General features: G+C 39.9%; 1 protein-coding gene across 7 annotated transcripts in view; it reads left to right on the top strand.

Annotated features, from left to right (window-relative positions):
* Nucleotides 1-23,077, top strand: part of PLXNA1 (plexin A1) — a 471,845-nt gene that overhangs the window by 307,218 nt on the left and 141,550 nt on the right. For all 7 annotated transcript variants that reach the window (XM_070738367.1, XM_070738366.1, XM_070738363.1 and 4 more), the window contains exon 10: nucleotides 15,669-15,869. In XM_070738367.1, coding sequence (XP_070594468.1) covers nucleotides 15,669-15,869 — 201 coding nt within the window. The remainder of the gene's footprint in view (nucleotides 1-15,668; nucleotides 15,870-23,077) is intronic.

Raw genomic sequence — 23,077 nt, 5'->3', positions numbered from 1 at the left:
CATCCATTTCTTCTCTTCCCATACAATCCTATTTTAAACTTAATGTGAGCCTTACTCTGTTTTCCATTCTACATTTGCTTGGCATGATAATTGCAAACTTATTTTTCCCTGGCCTCATTTACTATCCTATGACTTGGAGTGAGTGGTAATGGTTCTTTGGACACAAGTTTGACTTGGATTTAGCTCCTACCATTTGCCTGCTGTGGCTTGCTTCATTTCACGGATTACCCTCCACGTTTTGTGCTGCAATCTGCAGGGGAATAGCCAGTTTGACAGCTCCTGTGTTGTACTAGACGAATCTCCTTCTAATCTTTGGTTGTGAGCGCTGGCATAGTGGAGATGCCCTCAGCGACATTTTTCACTTCTCTCTCTCTCTCCTTGTATCATTTCCCACTATGACTTCTGCCTGGCAGCCACTCTGGACTGATGAGTGTCGGCTCCACATTAAAGAACTCAAGCTTCTGGCAATAAGCAATTAATTCTCCCCACCCCACCCCCGCATCCCCTTCTCCCAGCCTCAACCTTTATCATTTCTGGGCGCACCAGCCTCCAAGGAGGAAGCACAACAGATTGGCAGTCATTCATCCAGCACCCAGCCACCAGCAATGTGATTGCTTTTGCAAGGGCTGGTTATGTGAAAGGGAGAGAGGGAATTATTTTATTTATTATGTGTCAAATTCTGTCAACAATTGCTAAAGGCAAAAGCTGTTGTTGGAGCTGGTGAGCCTGTTCTCCCAGAAGAATATGGATGATCAAGATGAAAGGACCATTGTCTTATATATATAGAAATTGAGGAGAACTTACATCTGCCCCCCACCCTCTCTGCCAGCCTCTGTAAAAGCAGACGCTTTCTGAGGTATAAACTGGTAGGAGAGAGAGTGAGAGCACACTGACTAAATTTATACTTTGCTCTAAGCTATGTTTTAGGCAATTGTTAAAACAATGTGGCTCACACAAAACAAAAGGCCATAAACTAGCAGGCACAAATCATTGTCCCTGTGATCTTAAACAACTGCCTTCTCTAAATAAATAAATGAAAAATGCTCAGATTTCTATAACCCCTCACTTTATCTATTTAGTCACTATTGTCTCTATATCACTTTTACAGCTAAGTGATATTGCCACTATGTAGGACAGATAGGTAGAGGACTAGAGAGCACATCCCTATACATCAGATAGCACTCAGAAGACAAGATGAAAACTCCTTAATTTCAGAACACGTGGTCAAACTAAAATATAGTTTCAATGGGGAAACTGAGTAATCTAGACCAAGCTAAATTTGGAGAGGAGCGGCATACAAATCTAATAGATAGATAGATAGATAGATAGACAGACAGACAGACAGACAGACAGACAGACAGACAGACAGACAGACAGACAGACAAACAAATTCAAAGCTGCTGGGGAACTCCTAGAATGAATGTTGGTTCTTACCTGACATGTTCATTCTAGTTACTTAGCTGGAGCATCCACATGTGGATATTGACTTCCATTGTTAGGGGACTGAGTTGGAACAATTTTCTGGTCATGCCCTTCTGCCTAGCTGACTCCTCCAGTTTTTTGCAACAAAGAAAGTACCTACAAACCAAGACAGCCACCCCAGCCACTGGACCACCAAACCAACTAAAACTTGGGAGGGAGTGGATGCTCCAGCCAAGAAACTAGAATGAACATGTCAGATAAGAACCAACGTTCATTCTCAGTTGCGATTTGCTGGAGCATCCACATGTGGGACATTCCCAAGTTAAGTCCCCCGTGGGTGTGTAATCTCTCTAGCCACACTGGACAAGGTGGAAACTACCTGCTGCAGGACCCTCCTGCCAAAAGAAGCCTCAGCAGAGGCATCTTATAGTGATGCACAAAAGAAGAGGGGGATGACCAGGTCAAGAATGGAGGCCTGCATGGATCAGGCAGACCAAGTAGCTGCACTCCTGGTAAAGTGGACAGTATTTATTTATTTATTTATTTATTCATTCATTCATTCATTCATTCATTTATTTATTGGATTTGTATGCCGCCCCTCTCCAGAGACTCGGGATAATATCAGTAGTAAGAGAGTATCACTCAATTAGTAGGCCATAGCAATACAAGCCTTTAGCTAATCCCTAATAGAAGATGGGGAAATCTTCCTACCCATGGAGGAAGGTTGATAGCTAACAAACAAGGCCTCCATTCTTCTAAAGGACTCTGTACATTTAATGTACCTGCAGAGGGCCCTTCGAAGTTCCAAAATCTGCCACCCACATTCCCGAAGATGAGACACCTCAGGACAGAAGTTTGGCAAAATAATCTCCTAGGCAGTTGATGCTATAGCAGGCTTTCTATAGCGACCACCGGCCCTGGATCATCCACTCCTGCAGATGAGCTCCCCAGCCAAACAAGCTGACATCCATGGCGATCATCAACCTGTGGGGTTCCTTGAAAATGCACCCGGTGGCTTGGGCCTCAGAAGTCCACCAGGCCAGTAACCTGAGAACCCGCGGAAAATAATCTTTGGGTGGTGGCAATCATCCCAGCATACTGGGGACAGACCAGGTCACCCTTAGTGGCAAGAACAAGAAGGCAGGAACCTGCCCCAACAGAGAATCCCTTCAGGGGAAAAACTTTGGAAGGCTGCCCAGCAGGAAAGCAATTAAAAGTAATTAGAGGGAGGAAGTGGCCGCTCCAGAAAGCCAGAATGAAACTGCTGACTCACGGGCAGCAATGGGTGTAAATTGCATCAAGGGCTGCCTCTGAAAAATTCTCTCTTGTTTCTCATAAGATTCATTTTGTGTTGAATCACAAAGTTTCAAAAAGAAAAATAAGGAAGAACGAAGGAAGAAATCTTCCACAAACAGTAATACTGACTACAATTAGTTGTAGCTGATTGTAAACGTGTCTCCTCACTTACTGAGTCGTAACAAAAACTGGAGGAGTCAGCTAAGCAGAGGGGCATGACCAGGAAATTGTTACAATTCAGTCTCCCAGCAACAGAAGTCAATACCCACATGTGGATGCTCCAGCCAATTGTAACTGAGAAGCTTGGGATTCGGACGAACCAACCATCAATAGACATATAGAGATAAGCCCCATGTACCCATCATTCAAAAGAGATAATAAAAACTAAGAAGGAAAGAAAAGGACCAAAACACATCCTTGCTAATAGCCAACACCCAGATAAGTAAGGATTAACATCAGACAAACAGTCAAGCAGAAAACAATACTGCCAGGAACTGCCAAGGAGAAAACAACCCTTCCTACTCTGGCTACTATATATAAACAGGGAAAAAACCACGCTCAGTAGCACCGATCAAGTTACCTACGTGGTTAATGAAATATCTGCAAGCAAACAGCCAAGCTCAAGAGGGCACCAAGGACTCCATGAGCAGCACGATTCTTCTTCGCAAGCATCATCTTCCACGTTTCTATGCTCTCATGAACCTCAAATTTACTGAGTTCTTTTCTGATGGAGTCACAAACATTGCAGTAAAGAAAATAGAATGTGCAGATTGCTGGGTATTTTTTCTGCCTTGTTGTAGCTTTGTCATTCAAGCCAAAAGGTTCTATTTTTATTTGCTCACATTGTGAAGATCAGACTTTGACACTGGATATCCAGAACTCTGTTCTTTAAATAAGACAGAACCTCTCACACTCACATCTGAATAGAATCTCATTAATTGAAACATCTCTAATTTCTCCTTGAAATGAACTGATAATCTTAGGAGTTGAATACTTTTACAGGTAGAAGAATCCACTGTTAACATTCAGTAGCAAAGATATACAAAAATTAGAAAATTTGAAAGGGGACAAATGTATTTTCATGGAATTATATGTAATAATAAACACATGGTACTTCCTTTGTAGTGCTGAAGCAGTGATCAGTATATGGGCAAATGTGACAGTCCTTACACCCTCCTATGTCTGCTCACGCTTAATTAACGGCAGAAAAATACAATACCCTGATTTATATGCCTCTAATATGTTTACTAAGCAAGAATCAGCCACAGAAGCTTCTTAAGGTGTGAGCTAAATATTATTTGCTGATTATGGAAGATGTAACTGTTGCTACAAACTAGAGCAATCTGTTCAAATATTGGCAATTCCACACTTAGCCAACAAAAGCAGTTCTTGTTTTGAGTAAAGCTTCAGGAATTTCTACTTCTGGAGAAAAAAACAAGCCAGACTTAGGAAGAGGATATCACCACTTTCGTTCTGGAATTTCTTAATAGTTGGGAGAAGTTAAAATATCTCTTTCTCTTTGGATTGTTACCCTTTCATAAGTGTTGAACAATTCCAAAAACTTTTTTAGACAAGCTATGAGTCTGGTTGTATTGGAAGGCATCTATCAGCACCTTGTACATTTTAGCCAAAAAACCCCAAAACCCAATGAAAAATTCTTCTGGCTCTGACTTTTAACCCATAGTTTTTTAACCCCGATTCTTTGTTTCTTGAATTCCTGTTAGGAATGCTAAACTGAGGGAAGCACAATCTGTGTAGCGTTTTGGGCTACAATCCAGAACGCTAAATTGCGCTCGCCCCCACAACTCATAGGTTCTTGCGGGACCAGCTCGATTTTGCTGCTGCACCTGTGGAGGTAGCAAAATTGCGCCCGTGTTTCGCCAAGGTTTTACCTGCGGCTCCGTGCGTGATTTTGCTACCTCCACAGGTACAGCAGCAAAATCGCGCTGGTCCTGCAAGAACGTATGAGCCATGGCGGCAAGCGCAATTTAGCATTCCGGCTCATAGTCCACCACTGGTTTTGGGCAAGGTGCTGTGTGCAAGTCTAAAGTTATACAATAATCATGTATAATACCAGATAGGCCTCTATGCTTTTCAATTCCAGCACAGCCCAGCCCATTGGAGTGTTCAAGAAATGCTACATAGCAGGATTGTCCAGTTTTTGTAGGCACCCATAAGTCTTTATTCATTGTATAATTCAATTGGGCCTGTGAGCAGGTGCTTTTCTGTGCCTTTGTAAAAACCCATTTTTCTTGATGTCCCCCGAGTCTATATTTTTAAAATAATTGTTCTTCATTCAGGCTTTTTGTAGCCTGCTTAACACCTAGACTGCCTAATTATTATTTTTAATTCAAAATCTTTGAATGACAACAGGATGCAATTTGGATAGTGAAACAAAACAATCTCCTAATTTTCTTATCTAATCAAAACATGATTTGATAAAATTGAAACCAGGTGGAAGGAGAGAGATGAACTTGATGAAACACATTCTTTGAAGGCAGGTGCTTACTGTAGTTTATTCCGTAACAATCCCCCCACCCCAATTGTTAGGGAATAAACAACAGTCCCTTGTTTTTTCCAACAAATAAGCGACCAAGTAGCCTGAGAAATAACTGTTGGTAAAATAACTTGGAGTTAACAATAGACCTCTCCAGTTTTGAGAAAAAATGACAAAAATAGGGAAAATAAAATATTTAACTTTTAATGGTGTAGAGTTTTATGGCTGCTTTCTATTGGGCAGTATTGGGGTTCAGAGTTCATCAACTGTGATCTAGACAACATATTTCCTGGCATTTAACTGGTATCTTCAGAGGCAGACTGTCTTTTATAAATATGTGAAGATACATAGACCATCTTGCCTCCTAAGATACCAGTCACATTTGCTGGCAAAATATCAGGAAATCTGTTGTCTAGAGACCCCACCCAAACTGCCCAAAGTTACTTTTATTGATTCTGAATTGGTTCATAATAGTAAATTTTCTAAAATTTATGAGACTCTTGAGTTCTGTTGAAGCTTTCAGTAGAAAAACATTCCAGTTTGGGAGCAGCTAAGGAGTCTACGGAGAGGGGCGGCATATAAATTAAGTAAGTAAGTAAGTAAGTAAGTAAGTAAGTAAGTAAGTAAGTAAGTAAGTAAGTAAGTAAGTTGGTGGGGTGGTGGTTGTTTTTTTAAAGTTTCTATAGATATTAATAATGAAAAAAATGACAAAAGCAGCTTGTTAACAGGAAAGATTACTATGATGGATGAAAGTGTCAGCATTGAGCATTTTTTCTAGGTAATGATTTTGTTCCTTTCTATCATCTTGTCACTCAGAGGACACTTGACCTTTGACTTTCAACTTTTGTTTCTTTTATAAATCTTCAGATCAAAGGTGTCAAACTCATGGCCCGCACACCTCACGTGACACCACCCTGATGGTGCGAGTTTGACACCCCTGCTTTAGATGCTTAGAGCATTCTATTGTCTAAACTTTATCAGATACACCAAGATATGATTTTTTCAAAGTCAGAGATACCTTACAAAATGAGAAAGGTGTGCCATGGAATCTGTGCAGGGATAACTTAGAATAGTGACTTCCAACCTTTTGGGCACCAGATTTTTGTGGAGAGGGTTTTTTCCATGGACCAGAGGGGACTGGTTTCATGTGCTGCCTGCATCCTGGCGATGGGGTTTTGCTTGTTTGCACAGCCCTGTATCATGCATGCCATGTACCAGTGTCAGTCCATTTACTGGAAATTCGGAACCCCTGACTTAGAACATTATAGAATAAGTACATGGGTAGATGACAATATTGTCATTCAAACTGCTATCCAAAATTCAGTGCCTCTGCAGTTGATAAGCTTTTGGTGTTTGATTAGGGAAATTTTCTGATTAATCCTGACAATTGGCTATTCAAAAAGATGGAAAAGCTGGGGGAAAAAACCTGAGTAGCATCAGAGCCATTTCTTCTGAGGAACTTTCACTCCAGTGTCATGAATGCTGAGGCATGAAGTTCTTTAGAAAAAAATGTCCATAGGTACCAGGTGCTTCCTCTTTTTCAGTACAGCAGAATTTTTGTTCAATCAGGCACTGTTCCCTATATATGCCAAATATAACCTAGCAGGATTGGAGCATTTCTGGCAAAAAAAAATATCACCAAAATGTGTATATCTTTAGAATGGAAAAACACATTAGCTCATTCATCGTATTTGTTTAGGCATCTGAGGAGGCATATTTTGTGTCATAGTGCTTTGCAAGCACTTTTAAGGACTCTGTGTTGTTACAATAGTATATATGCCCCATGAATTTGGTTATCAAAGACCTGCAATAATAAAATTCATAGCTAACAGTGAATTTCTCAACCTGTCCCTTTTTCAGGAGCATTGTGGCAGCTTAAACAGGATGGTGAATTCATTTTGGAAAAAAGTGAGAAAAAAACTTTCTTGAACTTTAGAAACCAGGAAACTCAATATTCAGGGAGTTTAGAGGGAGAGAGCAGGGATTTGCCAACTATTCTGAGTTAGTTTGTTTGGTTTTGTAGCTTTGATAATTCATTGACGCAAGGGATAGATTGGTGAGAATTCCTGTAAGGCTTTTTTGAGATACTAGGCCTTTGGGTATTTGGCAGTCATTCCTGATATAGAAAGACACACCTCTCTCTTGCCTTTGCTATATATGCTCTATTTTATAGAATAAGCCTTCCTGAATTGCGCTGAACTGAAACGTGCTAGTTTGCTTCTAGGGAAGTTCTTAATGAGCATACCTATCTTTAGGCTCCTAAGGCCAGGTTTTTTAAAGTCTGTTACACTTAGCTTGAAAACATGTTATTCTCCCCTCTCTCTGCTATTTAAGGCAGGAATGCCTTTGCCATTAGGCCCTGGCTGGCTAATCTGAGTATTGCATCAGGATATTGTTGCTGAAGTGGTGGCCTTCTGGGATCCAGGGTTGTTTTCCTGGCTGGTCCTGTTTATTTTTATTCTTTTCTTCTCTCTTGAGTATTGCAGTTGTCTTTTGGGAAGTGAAGATGGTACTATGAGAGCAAAAAGGGGTATAAAGAGCTTTGGGCTTCTACTTTGCCAGCTGCTAAACTGCCACTTGTTGAAGATAATTGGGAAAGTTTATTTATTTATTTATTTATTCAATTTTTATGCTGCCCTTCTCCTTAGACTCAGGGCGGCTTATCACATGTTAGCAACAGCACTTTTTAACAGAGCCAGCATATTGCCCCCACAATCCGGGTCCTCATTTTACCCACCTCGGGAGGATGGAAGGCTGAGTCAACCTTGAGCCGGCGATGAGATCTGAACCGCTGACCTGCAGAACTACAGTCAGCTTTAGTGGCCTGCAGTGCTGCACTCTACCTGCTACGCCACCTCGGCTTATATGGTAGTTGGGCATTTGGCTCAGTCCATAATAAATCTTATTTCCCATCAAATGTAGCTGCAGCATTTTTACCAGAGCATTTAGAGATGCCCTGATTTGTTGCCAGAGATCGGTATCACAAAGAAATGGGGAGATGCGCTGAGTCCCCTGGAAGACAGAGCTGGATGATATTCTGAAAAATAGCCTTGTCATAGATTTGGGGTTTTTGAAGGTTCTAAAGATTTTCTTTTTTAATATTAGGTCAGGTTGTATTTCTAGGTCAGACAGGCAGAAAAAGGGAGATTGATATTTTGGATTGTTAGGATCCACATCCCATCTTGTTGTTCTGCAGCCTGTTTCTCAGAGAGAGCTGTCAACAAGGAGGAGTTAACATCTATTAACCACCCGAATGATAAATTTCAGCACCTTTATAGATTTTATTATTGCTTTCAGAAGGCATAGTACTAGTGTTAAGTAAATAGAGACATTATACCCATAAGTTTGCTATTTATTCATTATATGTTGCCTTTTATATGGGTTATGCCTTGCAGAAATAGCAAAGATTAGTGCATACTTAAATAGCAAAATCAAGTTTTCTTAGTTATGCTACCTATTAGCATACTTAATATTTGTATTTAAGGAACTTAATTTTCAATGTATGGCTCCCACCATATTTGTTTTGTAGGTCAGTCTGGGTCGATCTTCCAGAGGTTTAGTCTTCCAAGCTTTTCATCAGGTTAAGCTGTGATATATTTTATTTATTTGGGCACAGTTATAGGTTGATAAATGGGTTTAGCTTAGGACACTGATGATGAATCTTTTTCCATTGGGTGCCGAACACACACACCCAACAAAAAATAATGCAGTCTACCCTACGTCCCACCTCCTGTGCATGCACATATGAACCCCCCTGTGCTGCCCTTCCCCCTGTGCATGCATGCAGGACCCCCTCATTTTCTGACTTCTGGTGGGCCCAGTATGCCTATTTTATGCCCTCCCCAGGCTCCAGAGGCTTCCCTGGAGCCTGGAGAGGGTGAAAACGCCTCCACAACTGCCCTGGAGGATGGAAATTGCTCATTTCCTGACTTCTGGTGGACCTGGTAGGCCCGTTTTTCTCCCTTCCCTGGAGCCTAGAGAGGGTGAAAACAGGCCCTCTGGAGGCTGCAAACATCCCATTTCCCGACTTCTGGTGGATCCATTTTTCCCCCTCCCTTCCAGAGGCCCTTTGAAGGCAAAAACCTCTGAGTCTTCGGAGAGGGGCGGCATACAAATCTAATAAATACAAAATACAAATACAAAAACGCCCTCTTAGAGCCTTTGGGTGAGCCAAAAATCAGCTGGCCAGTGTGCCCATGCACACTGGAGCTTAGCTAGGGCAACAGTTTACGTGCCAACAAATATGACTCTGTGTGCCACCTGTGGCACACATGCCTTGGTTCACCATCACAGGCTTAGATGATAAGATAGTGATATTAGAGCGCTTTAGGTTCACCTTATGAGCTTCATAGCAGATGATAAATTCAAACTTGACTTGGAGTGCTTTTTGCAGTGTTATTCCTACTGTACTGCATTGATTTTCTCTAGTGTTCTTGTCAACATTGCCTTGGCCTTTCCTTTCATAGCAAGTTGTATAGTGAAATACCATGGTAAACAGCTTGTCTGATACTCCAAGGTCCTTCTGTTTTTTTGAATTCACTGGCAGCTTTTGTGACAGAACTGTCAGCCTGTATTGTGTTGTAAACCCTTTTTATTCTCTTTGCAATGGACACACAAGAACTGAAAACTCAATAATTCCAAATACATGTTTATTGTTATTCCTGTTATATAGCATTTGTTAAGGGCCATATTTCCATTAACAATTACTTCTGCTTAACAAAGCAGTTTGAATAATGAAGCAGGCAAGAAAGAGAAGTAATTTTCTTGGACATCCACATGATGCCCCTATGGCTTATACAGAAATGTCTTACCTGTTTTCATTTTTAAAAAAATATTTTGAATAACAACTTTATTATCATCCAAAATTAGTAGTGGTGTACATGAAAAAAATGTTTCAAATCTTGAAACAAATAGGTCTATTCTGAAGGAAATTATTTTGAATTGGTAGTGGTTGAATGTAACATAATTCAGAGTAAATTCAGTGTTTCATGTTTGTTTCAGCAATGGAGAATTTTTGATACATTAGGAGAAGAGGGGATAGAGCGAAGGGGATGAGGGAATTAAATGCTCTGGTCTAAGTGATGATATTCGTTGTGTTCAAAGAGGACCTTGACATCTAATGGGTTGTGGGCTGTCTGCGATGTGGCTGGTAAGGCCTATATGGGCACGGAATGTTCTGCCACATGTTGGACAGACATGTGTGGGCACCATTGTCATAGCATTTGCAGCTCTGGCTTTGTGAAGTGCTCTCTTCTCTTCTCCTATGAATGTTCTTCTAACCTCAGATGTCTGGCAGCCTTGGTGGATCAGCATGCACCATGTTGGTCAGTCTTATGCCAGAATTTACTTAGAGGTGGTGTCAATATTGAGGGACTTGAAGGAGGCTTTCAACGTGCCTGTGTATGGCTTCTTTTGTCCCCCATGAAATCGCTTTCCTTTAAACAGCTCAAGATAGACGTGCTGTTTAGGGATGTGATGGTCTGGCCTGCCCAGCATGTCTGGGCTTTTATCAGCAGTGTGGGAATTGATGGCAGGCCTGCTCTGGGGAGGAAAAATGTTCAACTTGGTCCATGTCCAAAACAAAATACTGTACATTATTTTGAATTAGAAAGAAACTATTTATGTGTGGTTCGATTCATGCATGAATCACTAAAGGTCAGTGCTCCAAGAGGTTCATGTTCAAATCAATTTGCATATATCTCAATATCAGTGTGTGGCAAAGCAAAGTGCCAGACTCAGACGTAATCTGATCTATAAACTATATTTTTAATTATTTCTGGCATTGCTTTTAGCACCCACCAAAAAACATAAAATGGTGACGAAGTCCAGGTTTTTAATAATAATAATAATAATAATAATAATAATAATAATAATAATAATAGTGTTGTGGTTAGCTCTGGCCCAGCTCCTGCCCCAAGCACTGTGGATGTGGGGAAGACATCCACATGCTGCAGGCCTGTTTTGCCCCCAGTGGAATCTGCTGATGAAGGCTCCGCTGACCAAGAAGACATGAGTGACAGGGAGGAGGAGAGTGTGGCAGACAGTTCAAAAGGAGATCAATTATCTAGCTCCTCCTTGGATTCAGAACAAGAGTTAATGATACAGCCACGCATGCGGAGAGCGATGCATAGGCAACAACAACTGAGAGATTATTATCAAAGAAAATGAGGCCACCTGTGGTTGGGTGGGGCTGTGGTAATTAGTGAGGCTGCTATAAATAACAGCCTGTGGGTTTGACCATTGTGGAGGATTATCTGATCTTTGTGTTTCATGACTGCTTTACTGACTTTGACTTTTTGTGTGCTGATTTTTCCCTGCTTTGAAACTAAACCAGAGCAAAGTGTGTTTCACTTTGTGAAAGAAGAAGGACTGTGAATTGCCTCACAGCTGCAAGCTAAGTATCACAGAACTGATAAGGGACTTGTACAAATACCAGTTTGTTTGGAGACAGTGCTCTTTGCTATACCAAAAGAGGGCTTAGTTTAAGTGAATTTTCATTATAAAGAACATTGTTTTGAATTTTCAAACGTGTGTGTGTCTGAAATTTGTACCTGTGAATTTTTGGGAGAAGCCTACCAGAGAGCCCAACAGAACAAATAATAATAATAATAATAATAATAATAATAATAATAATAATAATAATAATTGTATGCCGCCCCTCTCTGAGTACCATAACATTTTATAAGCTGTGTTTTGAAGTATATCTATTCATCCATGAAATAAATAAGGTAAACTATGGAGATTCTCAATCATCCAAAGGTATTTTTTCCAGCCCTAGAGAGCTTTCTGAATCTGAGAGACCAGTAGGGTGGTAAGGAACAACCCACGGGTATGTGCTTTATGATTGGATATCTGTACAAGAGAGACATCCTGAGGGTGCTGTTAACATGTTTTTAAATTTCTTGGATCCCTACTATTGCTATCAAATTTAGGCTCTGTCCAGGAATGTTATTTGGCTATGTGATGCTCTTTCATTTCTAATATACTCTTTCCATGATAATATATATTAGTACTTTTTTCCACTGATGGGATGGGAGGAGCAGTAACATTAATGTTAGTATTTGTGATTTTCTAATATTTAGATAAGGTAAACGGAGTCCTAAAGATGTCTATGGATATGTAAATGTTTTCTAATATTTACATTTTAGACATATTTACATATGTCTAATATGTAAATATCACAGAAGTTAACCTAACCCAAAGCAGAATTTTGTAAATAACTGTACCTAACAATGATGTCTTAGGTTTAATATGAACACAACCATAACATTTTATAAGCTGTGTTTTGAATCATTAAATGGTCTTGCTATCTATAAGCAGAAACCTCATGAATCAGACATTTTTGTGGTCTCGGTATAATGGTTACACAAACTCAAGTAATTGGAGACAGATCACTTTACTGCACTTTCAGTGCAGTAAGAAAGCACATGATCCAGAATTCTGAAAGGCTTTGACAAAAAAACAAAAATACTAAGGGAAGAATAAGCTGAGTTAGTAGAATGAATGCCAGGATTGGAAACCACAAATCTTGAGAGCATCCAGGTGCGGAAGAGTAGAATACGAAAATAACAGGCTGGAGAATCCTCATTAGTTGAAGTGGGATGATAGCAAGGAGAAGCTTTTAGGGAGAACATTTCCAAATGTAGATCAGTCATTAGTCAAGTATATCATTTGAATAACAACTTTCCTTTATGAATGTTTAATTATAATGCATACCTTTTTAAAGTAGTTAATGCTATCATATTCACCTTAAAGTGTAATCTTATTTTGGAGCTAACCATAGTAAACTAATACCGTGCTTCCCTGAAGAAAAAAAGACGTATCCTGAAAATAAACTCTAAGTAGAAGATTTCTGGCGGTGATGTCACGCCAGTGCGAGCAAGCCAACAAGGCTCTGTTTGGCTCGCAGGATTTTTCCTGTATTCTGTGGCCTTTTGGCCAAGGTTAGCTCTTGAAGAGAGCACCGGTGGAGAGGGGAGACTTTGGAGCACTAAGGGAGTAAGGCAATCTCCTGAAAGAGCAAGAGGTTCCCTCACATCAGACACAAAAGAAATTGGACTATTAATGGCCGATCTGAAGGCATGACAGTCCTCTTGCTAAAGAAGCAAAGAGAGAGAAAGCAGCGAGGTATATCAGTGGCAAAGACAGTTGAAAAGTGGAAGATCCTCTATGTCGATGGACAAAAAGTGAACTGACAAAGGCAAGTAAAAGAACAAGATTCTTAAAATATTGAAAAGTGGCAGAGAAAGAGGAGAAAGTACAGTAAAGTTTTATGATTGGAGAAAAGGGCTGCGTGAGAAGGGACAGAGAAGGTGTTTTGACTGTGAGAGGGGGGAAAAGAAAGAAGAGAAGAGAGAGTGGAGACCTTGGAGAAAATATTTGGAGAAAGACAGTAGAAGGACATGAGAGGCAAGGAAGGAAAGCGGTGGCATACAAACAAACAAACAAACAAACAGAGAGAGAGAGAGAGAGAGAGAGAGAGAGAGAGAGAGAGAGAGAGAGAGAGAGAGATAGGCTGACAGTGCAAAATGGAAGGATGACATCTTGGGAAGGAAAATACATTCGGAGATCGTGAAGAAAATAGAACTTGAGGAAGAAATCAAATCTCTGAACTAGTTGGCTGGATATTGAATTTAAAGACTTTTATTATTTTAGAAAGACAAACTCTAGAACAGCCAAACTTTAATAGTAGATTAAATTAAGACTGATTGTTTAAGATTGTCTATGACCGTGATGGTGAACCTTTTTCCCCTTGGATTCCGAAAGAATGTGGTCGTACGCCATGAGTGCCCACACCCATAATTCAATGCCTGGGAGGACAAAACAGCTTTCCCCACCCCCCTGGAGGCCCTCTGGAGACTGGAAATGGCCTGTTTCCCAACTTCTGGTGGGCCCAGTAGGTTCATGTTTCGCCCTCCGCAGGCTCCAAAGGCTTTCCTGCAGCTGGGGGAGGGTAAAAACGCCTTCCCTCTTTCCCCCAGAGGCTCTCTGGAAGTCAAAAACACCCTCCCAGAGCCTCTATGCGAGCCAAAAATCAGCTGTCCGGCACACACATGCACATTGGAGTTGAGCTAGGGCAATGGCTCACGTGCCAGCAGATATGGCTCTTCGTGCCACCTTTGGCACCCGTACCATAGGTTCGCCATCACTGTTCTATGATTTGAAGGTGATTACTGATTTTTGAGGAAATTAAGGGATTAATTGTTGTAAATATATATTGTACGTTATAATTACTGCAATTATTTATTACTAACGTACATTAATAACTATATGTAGAATATTGGTAATTTATTAATATTTAATATTCAATTAGATATATAATTATAGAATTTTAAAATATAATTAATATATGTTAGAATGGAATAAATTTTTCAAAATATTTAAAATGACAAATATTTATTCATTTATTTATTTATTAGATTTGTATGCTGCCCTTCTCCGAAAACTCAGGGCGGCTCACAGGATACAATGTAAAACAAAGCATACAAAACAAATCTAATCAGTTAAAAAAACCACAGCTAAAAACCCAATACAGTGTTCCCTCGATTTTCGCGGGGGATGCGTTCCAAGACCGCCCGCGAAAGTCGAATTTCCGCGAAGTAGAGATGCGGAAGTAAATACACCATTTTTGGCTATGAACAGTATCACAAGCCATCCCTTAACACTTTAAACCCCTAAATTACCATTTACCATTCCCTTAACAACCATTTAGTCACCATTATTACTGGTACCCACCATTGAATAAGACACTTAGTGATCCTGATATTTATAAACATAATTATTTATTAACAATAATTATATTTTTTTGTTATTTATTTGCAAAAATTATTAGTTTGGCGATGACGTATGACGTCATTGGGTGGGAAAAACCGTGGTATAGAAAAAAAACCGTGATGTATTTTTTAATTAATATTTTTTGAAAAACCGTGGTATAGGCTATCCGCGAAGTTCGAACCCGCGAAAATTTAACACTGTATGTTAAAATCAGACATGGAAACAAATATGACCTCAACAATTACAAAATGTAGCCAAAAAAAGCAGTAACATCAATAACCTCCCCAGCTGGGCAAAGGTCGATGGAGAATATGCTGGGAGAAGAAAAGGGAGGTTCAAATATGAATCTGCAAGGGGGTACAGCTCTGTTACTGTCTGCAGAGGTCCTCAGGAAAACCTTACCAACCTTGCAGCCACAGAAGAGGTTCATATAGACAGAAGAGGTTCATATAGACAGCGAAAGGGGGTTGGGGGTGACGCGCACCAGTGAGGTGAGACAGTGGAAGACATCCTCTGAAAATAAGACCTGGTGCCTTTTTGGTGGCAAAAAATATAAGACTTGATCTTATTTTGGGGAAAACAATACTATAAATTAGATTGGTGCCAGTGCTCACACCATTGCTATCAGACATGAAACAAATATATAAATCCTGTTTTTTAAAATCTTTCTCTTTTACAGGACTGCCCACAGATCCTTCCAAGCACTCAGATCTACATCCCAGTTGGTGTGGTGAAGCCTATCACTTTAACTGCCAAAAACTTGCCACAGCCGCAATCCGGACAGCGCAATTATGAATGCATCTTTCATATCCCTGGGAACCCCTCCCGTGTCACTGCCCTGCGTTTCAACAGTACCAGCATCCAGTGTCAGAATACCTCGGTGAGTCCATAGCCCAGGACTATCTTCTGAAAAGCTTATTTTGGCCTTGGATATAGAGATGCCTAGAAAATTATGTAACCATCTCAACCTCTAAAATACTTGGGATCTTCTCATGTCTTACAGTTATACATTAATTATATCTATAGACTCTGTATGCTCCTGCATATTCCTTAAACTGTATCAGGAAGGATGTATTTGTGTTGTTTGCTCATTTTGCCCTTGTGTCCATATTGTCCTATCTCCAAATACTTCCTGGATGAGAAACTAAATGTTTTTAATTAGGTCAGGTTAGCATTCTCATGTGAGATTACTTAATTGCCATGAGTGCTCTTTTGACTGAAAAAAATAATAACAAGGGGAGCAGCAGGTGTTGTTATTGTTTCAAGAAGTTCCACATCCTTCATAGTACCAGAGTATTGGATGAATGGTCTTAAGGGAGCTGGGATCATAATGACCAGTAAATTTAACGTGCTAATCTGTAGAGACATGCCATTTCTGGGCTAACCTTCTTGCTATCTTCTAATCATCACACCTTTATTTGAGGTGCTGTTCTGCTGAATAGACCACATTAGTTTAGGAGAGTGAAGTGTACTTAAAGAAGCAGAAGGACAATAGTATAATATTGATAGGCAATATTGAAGGCACCTGATCAGACCATCAAAGAATTGTATGTGTAATTAGTGTCAGCAAGTAAACTATTACTCCTCTTCATTTTTCAGTCTGCATAGAGACATCCGACATCCAGTGAACTACTCAGTGTTCCATTATAACAAAATTTGGTGAAATTATTCTAGTTGTTTTCAAAGGGGAAAGGTCAGAACACATAACTTTTTGTGATTGTCTATTTTACACCATATTCCAGTGATGGCGAACCATTTTTCCTCAGGTGCCGAAAGCGTGTGTGTGTGCTATTGCACATGTGCGAGTGCCCACACCCATAATTCAATGCCTGGGGATGGCAAAAATGGCTCTCTGGAGGCCTGAAACAGTAATTTTCCAAACTCTGGTGGGCCCACTAGGCCCGTTTTTCACCCTCTCCAGGCTCCAGAGGCAAAAATGCCCTCCCCACCCCCGGAGATTCTCCAGAAGCCGAAAATGCCCTTCCAGAGTCTCCAGGTGAGCCAAAAATTAGCTGCCCGGCATGCATGTGTACATTGGAACTGAACTAGGGTAACGGCTTGCATGCCAGCAGATATGGTTCCGCGTGCCACCTGTGGCACCCGTGCCATAGGTTCGCCATCACTGCTATATTCTTTCCCCATAGCTGAGATTTATAGCCTGCAACTCTCCACAGCTTTGGGTATAATCCCCAAATTGCTGATGAATTATAATTTTAATGTGTTATGAAAAGTAGACTTGATTAAGTATACTGTACGGGAAGAAATCAGATTAGATGTGATTAATTTCACTTACATTAAGAAATTTTATTTTATTCTGGATCCGTGTTTAGAAGTGTCATCTCTGTTAAGTTATTTGAAAATGAAATGTAGCCCTCAGCTCAAAAAAGTTTGTCTCCAATTGTCTGTTTTGATATAGATGAAACTACTGACAGACTTTACTTCAGTTTTGGAATTTGATGCCCCAAGTCTATTTCCTTTCCAACTAAATCCAAAGAAGCTTTTCAGGTTCTAAATTATTGTCATAATATTAGACAGAATAGAACAGATGAGTGAAACAAAAATTGAGACTTAATCTAAATGGAGACACTGTCAATCAGTTGAAATTCAGATCAGAAAATAAGGATGGAATCTGTATCGGTTGAATTTACAGTATACAGTCCCTGTCTTAGGCACTCTAATTCTGGATATCTGGGATTTTGTGTTCTCTCCAGCTATTAGAATCTTGAATACTTATCTCATAAATCCCTCCTACCCATTTAAATAAAATAACATCTGCAGCAGAGAAGTTGTTTTGGTTTTGGGATGAGCCAGAATCCTGGTGAGAGTAATAGTAATATAAGAATGTATTTTAACAGCTAAGGCTAATATACCTCAAATCAACTATTTCTGAAGAGGGCAGATGTTAACTAGAAAAACTGTTATGACCTTTAAAGTCCTACATGGCATTGGACCAGAGTACCTCTGGAACTGCCTGCTACTGCATGAATCCCAGCGACCGATAAGGTCCCACAGAGTTGACCTTCTCCGGATCCCATTGACTAAACAATGTCATTTGGCGGGCCCCAGGGGAAGAGCCTTCTCTGTGGCGGCCCCGGCCCTCTGGAACCAACTCCCCCCGGAGATTAGAACTGCCCCCACCCTCCTTGTCTTTCATAAACTACCTATATCGCCAGGCATGGGGGAGTTTGGTATGTATGTGTTGTTTGGTTTTAAGTATGATAGGGTTTTATATGCTTCTTTTTAATATTAGATTTGTTTCGCTGTAATATTATTTTTATTATTGTTGTGAGCCACCCTGAGTCTTCGGAGAGGGGCGACATACAAATCTAATAAATTATTATTAATTATTATTATTATTAAAGCATAATGTATGTGTATATGATTAGGCACCAGCAACCAAATCTTGCCTGTAAACTAGATAGTAAAGTATTAAGAGAGTGTTTTCTATTGAATCTCTGGTGTGATTGTTTGTAGGGCCTGCAAATCCACCAGAGTTGAGAAGAAGGGCTAGTTTTTTGTATGTGTGCAAGCGAGTCAGACCAGGCAGTAAACAATTTATTCAAAAATTAGGTTGAATGTTCTCTTTGTAGGTAAAATCTTATTTTGTTAGGGTTGTGTATTCTTTCTTTCCTTTCTCAGTGACACTTCTTCCTGCCTGCCTGCTAGTCATTTCTCTCGATACTGGTTGTTTCTGCTGCCATTAACAACAGGATATCACCAGTAGCCATGTTTACTGTGAGAGAAACAAACAAGGCTTCTTCTCTTTTCCAAGAAACCTTGTGGGAGTATTGAGAATGTGTACATGCATGTGGACGCAGTGTGTAATCTCAAATCAAATATTCATTTGTTCATTGATTCTGCAATTCATATGGGGGAAAAGGTTATTTGTATGGCAGTTGAGAAAACCTATATTAGTACATGTACTCTGAAGATCAGCAAACAAGTTTTCTTTCTGAAGTAACTGTTATCACCAGGAAAGCTGGCTAAAATAGACAAGCAGGGTAAAGGAGAAAGGATGCTAAACTATAAACAATATAACATAATAATCCTCAGGTACTCGGTGGAAACAAAAAATAAAGTAATAAATAATATGGAAGGCATGAAGAACAAAGATAGTTCTTGTTTAATGATGATCCTGTTTAGCGGCCATTTGAAGTTATGAGAGCACTGAAAAAAAATTAAAATACAGACCTGAAATAGAAGCTGTTGGCTGGAGGTGATTGGTACATTAACAAAGAAAGCACTCCTACCTCTCTGCTTCAAACCTTTATTTTTAAATTTGTTTTATTTGTTTTATTTTGCAATTTTAATCTGTTCTTATATTTGTAATCCTTTGGATATTTGTATATCTTATCCCATTCTAGGCTGCTGAGAGTTGCTTTGTGCCTTGTGATGGATGGCAAATAAATTTAATAATAACTTTACCAGTCTTCACACTTACGACCATTACACTACCCTTGCAGTCGTGTGATTTGAAATTTGCCATTCACATGCCTCATAGATTACTTGCAATGAGCAAAGTCAATGAAGACGTCAGCAGTAAAATTACAAGTCATGACTTGTTTTGCTTAATAGCTCTGGGCTATTCCCTTAATGGCCATGGCAGAAAGAAGTTATAAGTCTGTTACAGTTATATGATATTGGCATTGATTAGTGATAGAATTTGCCAGGCCCAATTTTGGTTGTCCAACGAGGACTACCTATGGTTCATTTTAATTTGAGGACCTAGATTGTGGGGGCAATATGCTGGCTCTGTTAAAAAGTGCTGTTGCTTATATGTTGTAAGCCGCCCTGAGTCTAAGGAGAAGGGCGGCATAAAAATCGAATGAATAAACAAACAAACAAATAAATAGCTAACATATTTTGGAAATAATAATTCGAGAAATTCCAATGTCAAACAAATAATTCCTATATAATCAGAAATGGATGAAGAACCATGATTTATATCTCTTTCCCCCTCTTGGCTTTATAATGCATGGCTGTGGATTCTTGCATCTCCATAATTCATCCTTGAGGCAGAATGTCTATAAGTAATACTAATAGCCGTTTAGAAATTTATCTTAGATGTTTTGGAAAACCTTAATCTGTAACACCCAAAAAAGCAGGCAGTAAAAAACGGAGCATGCAATATCAATTGTCACTGCACAGGAGAGGGTGCTGCCAAGGTATATAAATTGGTCCACTGCTTGCAGCTCTTATCCCTTCACTGTGATGGTAGGCTCTTGGTTTTTAGCTTTTGGAGCTCGCTGATGCATCACTTTGATCTTCTCTGTGTTGATAAGGAGATCAAAGTTGTCGCACCCTGTTGCTTAAGGTGTTCAGGGAGGGGTAGCCCCTCTGATGTAGGGGCAAGGTGTGTCCTTTTATGGCAGTTCATTTTTGGGCACTAAATGTTTGAATTGGTAGCCATTTTCTTTTAAACTTCCTTATTCATTTGACATGTGACCTTTATGCATTTCTAAATACGGTAACATTTTCTCTGAAATAAAAATTAATAACATCAATGAAACATATTGATCGGCCTGTGGGACCCCGCAAGGCATATGTCTATGTCTTATGTTAATACATAGTATTGATTATATGACTGAAAAGAAGATTTTGTGTGTTCTCAAATAGTTTTAAATAAAATCAAAGAGTCCAATTTAGATTGAGTAAGAGTACTGTGATGACAGCACATTGTTTTTCTTGCTTTAAATTTAGTGCTGCCTCCCTTCTTTTTGGATAAATACGGGTTCTCGTGAAAAGTGTTTCTGAATGTTCTGTATGAATACACAGCCTTACAATTTTCTGTCTGCTCATGCTGTTTTGATGCATCCTTTCCACTTTGTTCCTTTAAGGATTTGGGCTTGCTTAGTTGTATTTTTAACAAGAAAAATATAAGACAGACATGGATCTAACCATCAACCTGTGTCACTAATCTAGCATTCTGTCTTTCCTTACTCCAAGATACTGGATACATAGATAATCTATGATTACAAATAGCTTCCTCAGCCCTGCTTTCATGAAGTGTCCCATGACCCCATTTCCATCAAACTCTCAAAATGGTGAACCAGAGATCTTCTGTTCTATTATTTTTTTGCTGGGTCTTGAACATTCAGGGTCAGGGCCTTCCCTCCCAATCTTTTCTTTGAAGTGTCCCATTTCACTTTAGAACACAATTGAGCTTCCTTCATTCTAAAGAGATTTGGTCTGCTTTATACTGAAGGACACTGTTTAACAATAAACAGCATGGCTGAACAGTAGCAAAAGTGTTAGCTTAATGGGTCCTGAAGGTTGTATTTGAAATACAGCCCATGGGGAAGGAAGTCTGTATCTATAGCAACACAAAACCTGAAAGAAGGAAGGACATACAGTATTCTCATCTATAAGCACAAGACAGGAGAACATGAATTCCATCTATGCTATTATTGTTTCATTAGCAAAATAGGGTGCTAGGAAAATGCCATGGGATTTATTTATTTATTTTTGGAAGCATAGTTCTGCATTCCTCTAGTGGCTAAACCAAATATATAGATTTTGTGTGAAGGGAGGCCATTAAAACCCAATGGAATTTCTGTCAGCCTATTAATTATAAGGCCACAGAAATGCTACTATGGAGAAATGGGCTAGGAGATATTGTCTGGACATGTGCTCAGAAAGGGGTTAGGATTTAAAAGTTGATAATGGAAGCACATAAAGACTCAAAAGCAGAATAGAGTTTCTGGGGTTAAAAAAATGCTTAGAATACAAGGAAAGCTCATTTCAGAATGAATTATTGTCCTCACAAGCAATTCTACTTCAAACTAAGCAGCATGTCTCATTTTATTTGCATGTGTGTTTATAATTTTGAATGGGAAAAGTCATGGATATTCTCAGGATTGCATTTGTCAGGAAAACAACAACAACCCTGAGTTTTATTTATGGGAAAGAGTTTAATGTTTATATTTTCCTATGAAATGACATCACCACGAGTATTTGGGCCAAACCCAGTGAATTCTAAATGAGTTGAAATCTTTAATTGCTTACAAGTAATGGGAAAAAAAATCTTCCAATTCCTTAGATCAGGGGTGTCAAACTTGATTTCATTGAGGGCTGCATCACGGTTGTGTTTGATCTTGGGAGGCTGGAGTGAGCATGGCCAGCTTGACATCACCCATGTCAGGGGTACCTGTGGTGATCTGAGAGCTCTGCCAACAAAAATGGGCTCCTGAGCTCTGTTTTCGGCTGTGATGGCCTCCTGCAAACCTCTGCCAGTGAAAAGGGAGCTTGCGAGTGCCGCACGCAGCCTTGGCAAGCTCTGGTTTTGCTGGCAGGGGCACCGTGGGGAAGTTCTTTGCTGTTTCCAGGGTGGCTCCATGAGACAGATCTAAGCACCAGGCCTTGAGTTTGATATCCTGCCCTAGATCAATTCTAAGATATTCTAAGCCTTAGAATCTAAGGTGTAACTACCCTTCCCCATCCAGCTTAGGACTGCACATCTTTTAATTCAGATCACTCCCTGGGAAAGTTCTGTTTTGCCAAAACTCTCCTGCACTGCATCCTTCCATGTACAGTAGTCCCTCGCTATACCGCGCTTCACCTGCTGCGGCTTCACTTCATCGCGGGTTTCTGAGGAAGTCGATCGGCAGATTTAAACAGCCCGCCGAACTCGATCGGCAGGGTTTTTTTTTAAAAAAAAATATCTAAAATTGTAAATACTGTATTTAAATACTGTATCTAAAATAAATACTGTGTGGGAAGGGTTTATAAACACTTAAAACAATGAAAACTTACCAAACAATTACAATATAAGTAAGTACTATCAGTCGATAAATTCCCCATCACGGATTTCACCTATCGCGGCCAGGTCTGGAACGTAACACCAGCGATAGGTGAGGGACTACTGTATTCTATCACAGTAGAATACGTGCATAAGTGGAATTGATTCTAACCCTGTACAAACTAGGAATCAATATAAAAGCAGATAATGTGTGCGATTGGGAAAACCACAGAGAGGATGGAGGCCCTGTTTCCTCCCAGGAAATTCCTAGAGAGGCTTCTCCCTGCCTTTTCCGGCCCTGTTTGGTCCCAGGAGATTCCTAGAGAGGCCCCACGGAGAATTCTCCCTTC

Source organism: Erythrolamprus reginae, chromosome 2 (genome assembly GCF_031021105.1).
Source record: "Erythrolamprus reginae isolate rEryReg1 chromosome 2, rEryReg1.hap1, whole genome shotgun sequence".
In the NCBI taxonomy this organism is placed as follows: Eukaryota; Metazoa; Chordata; class Lepidosauria; order Squamata; family Dipsadidae; genus Erythrolamprus; species Erythrolamprus reginae.
Note: the sequence above shows the minus strand (reverse complement) of the source record. Positions and strands in the feature narration are given on the sequence as shown.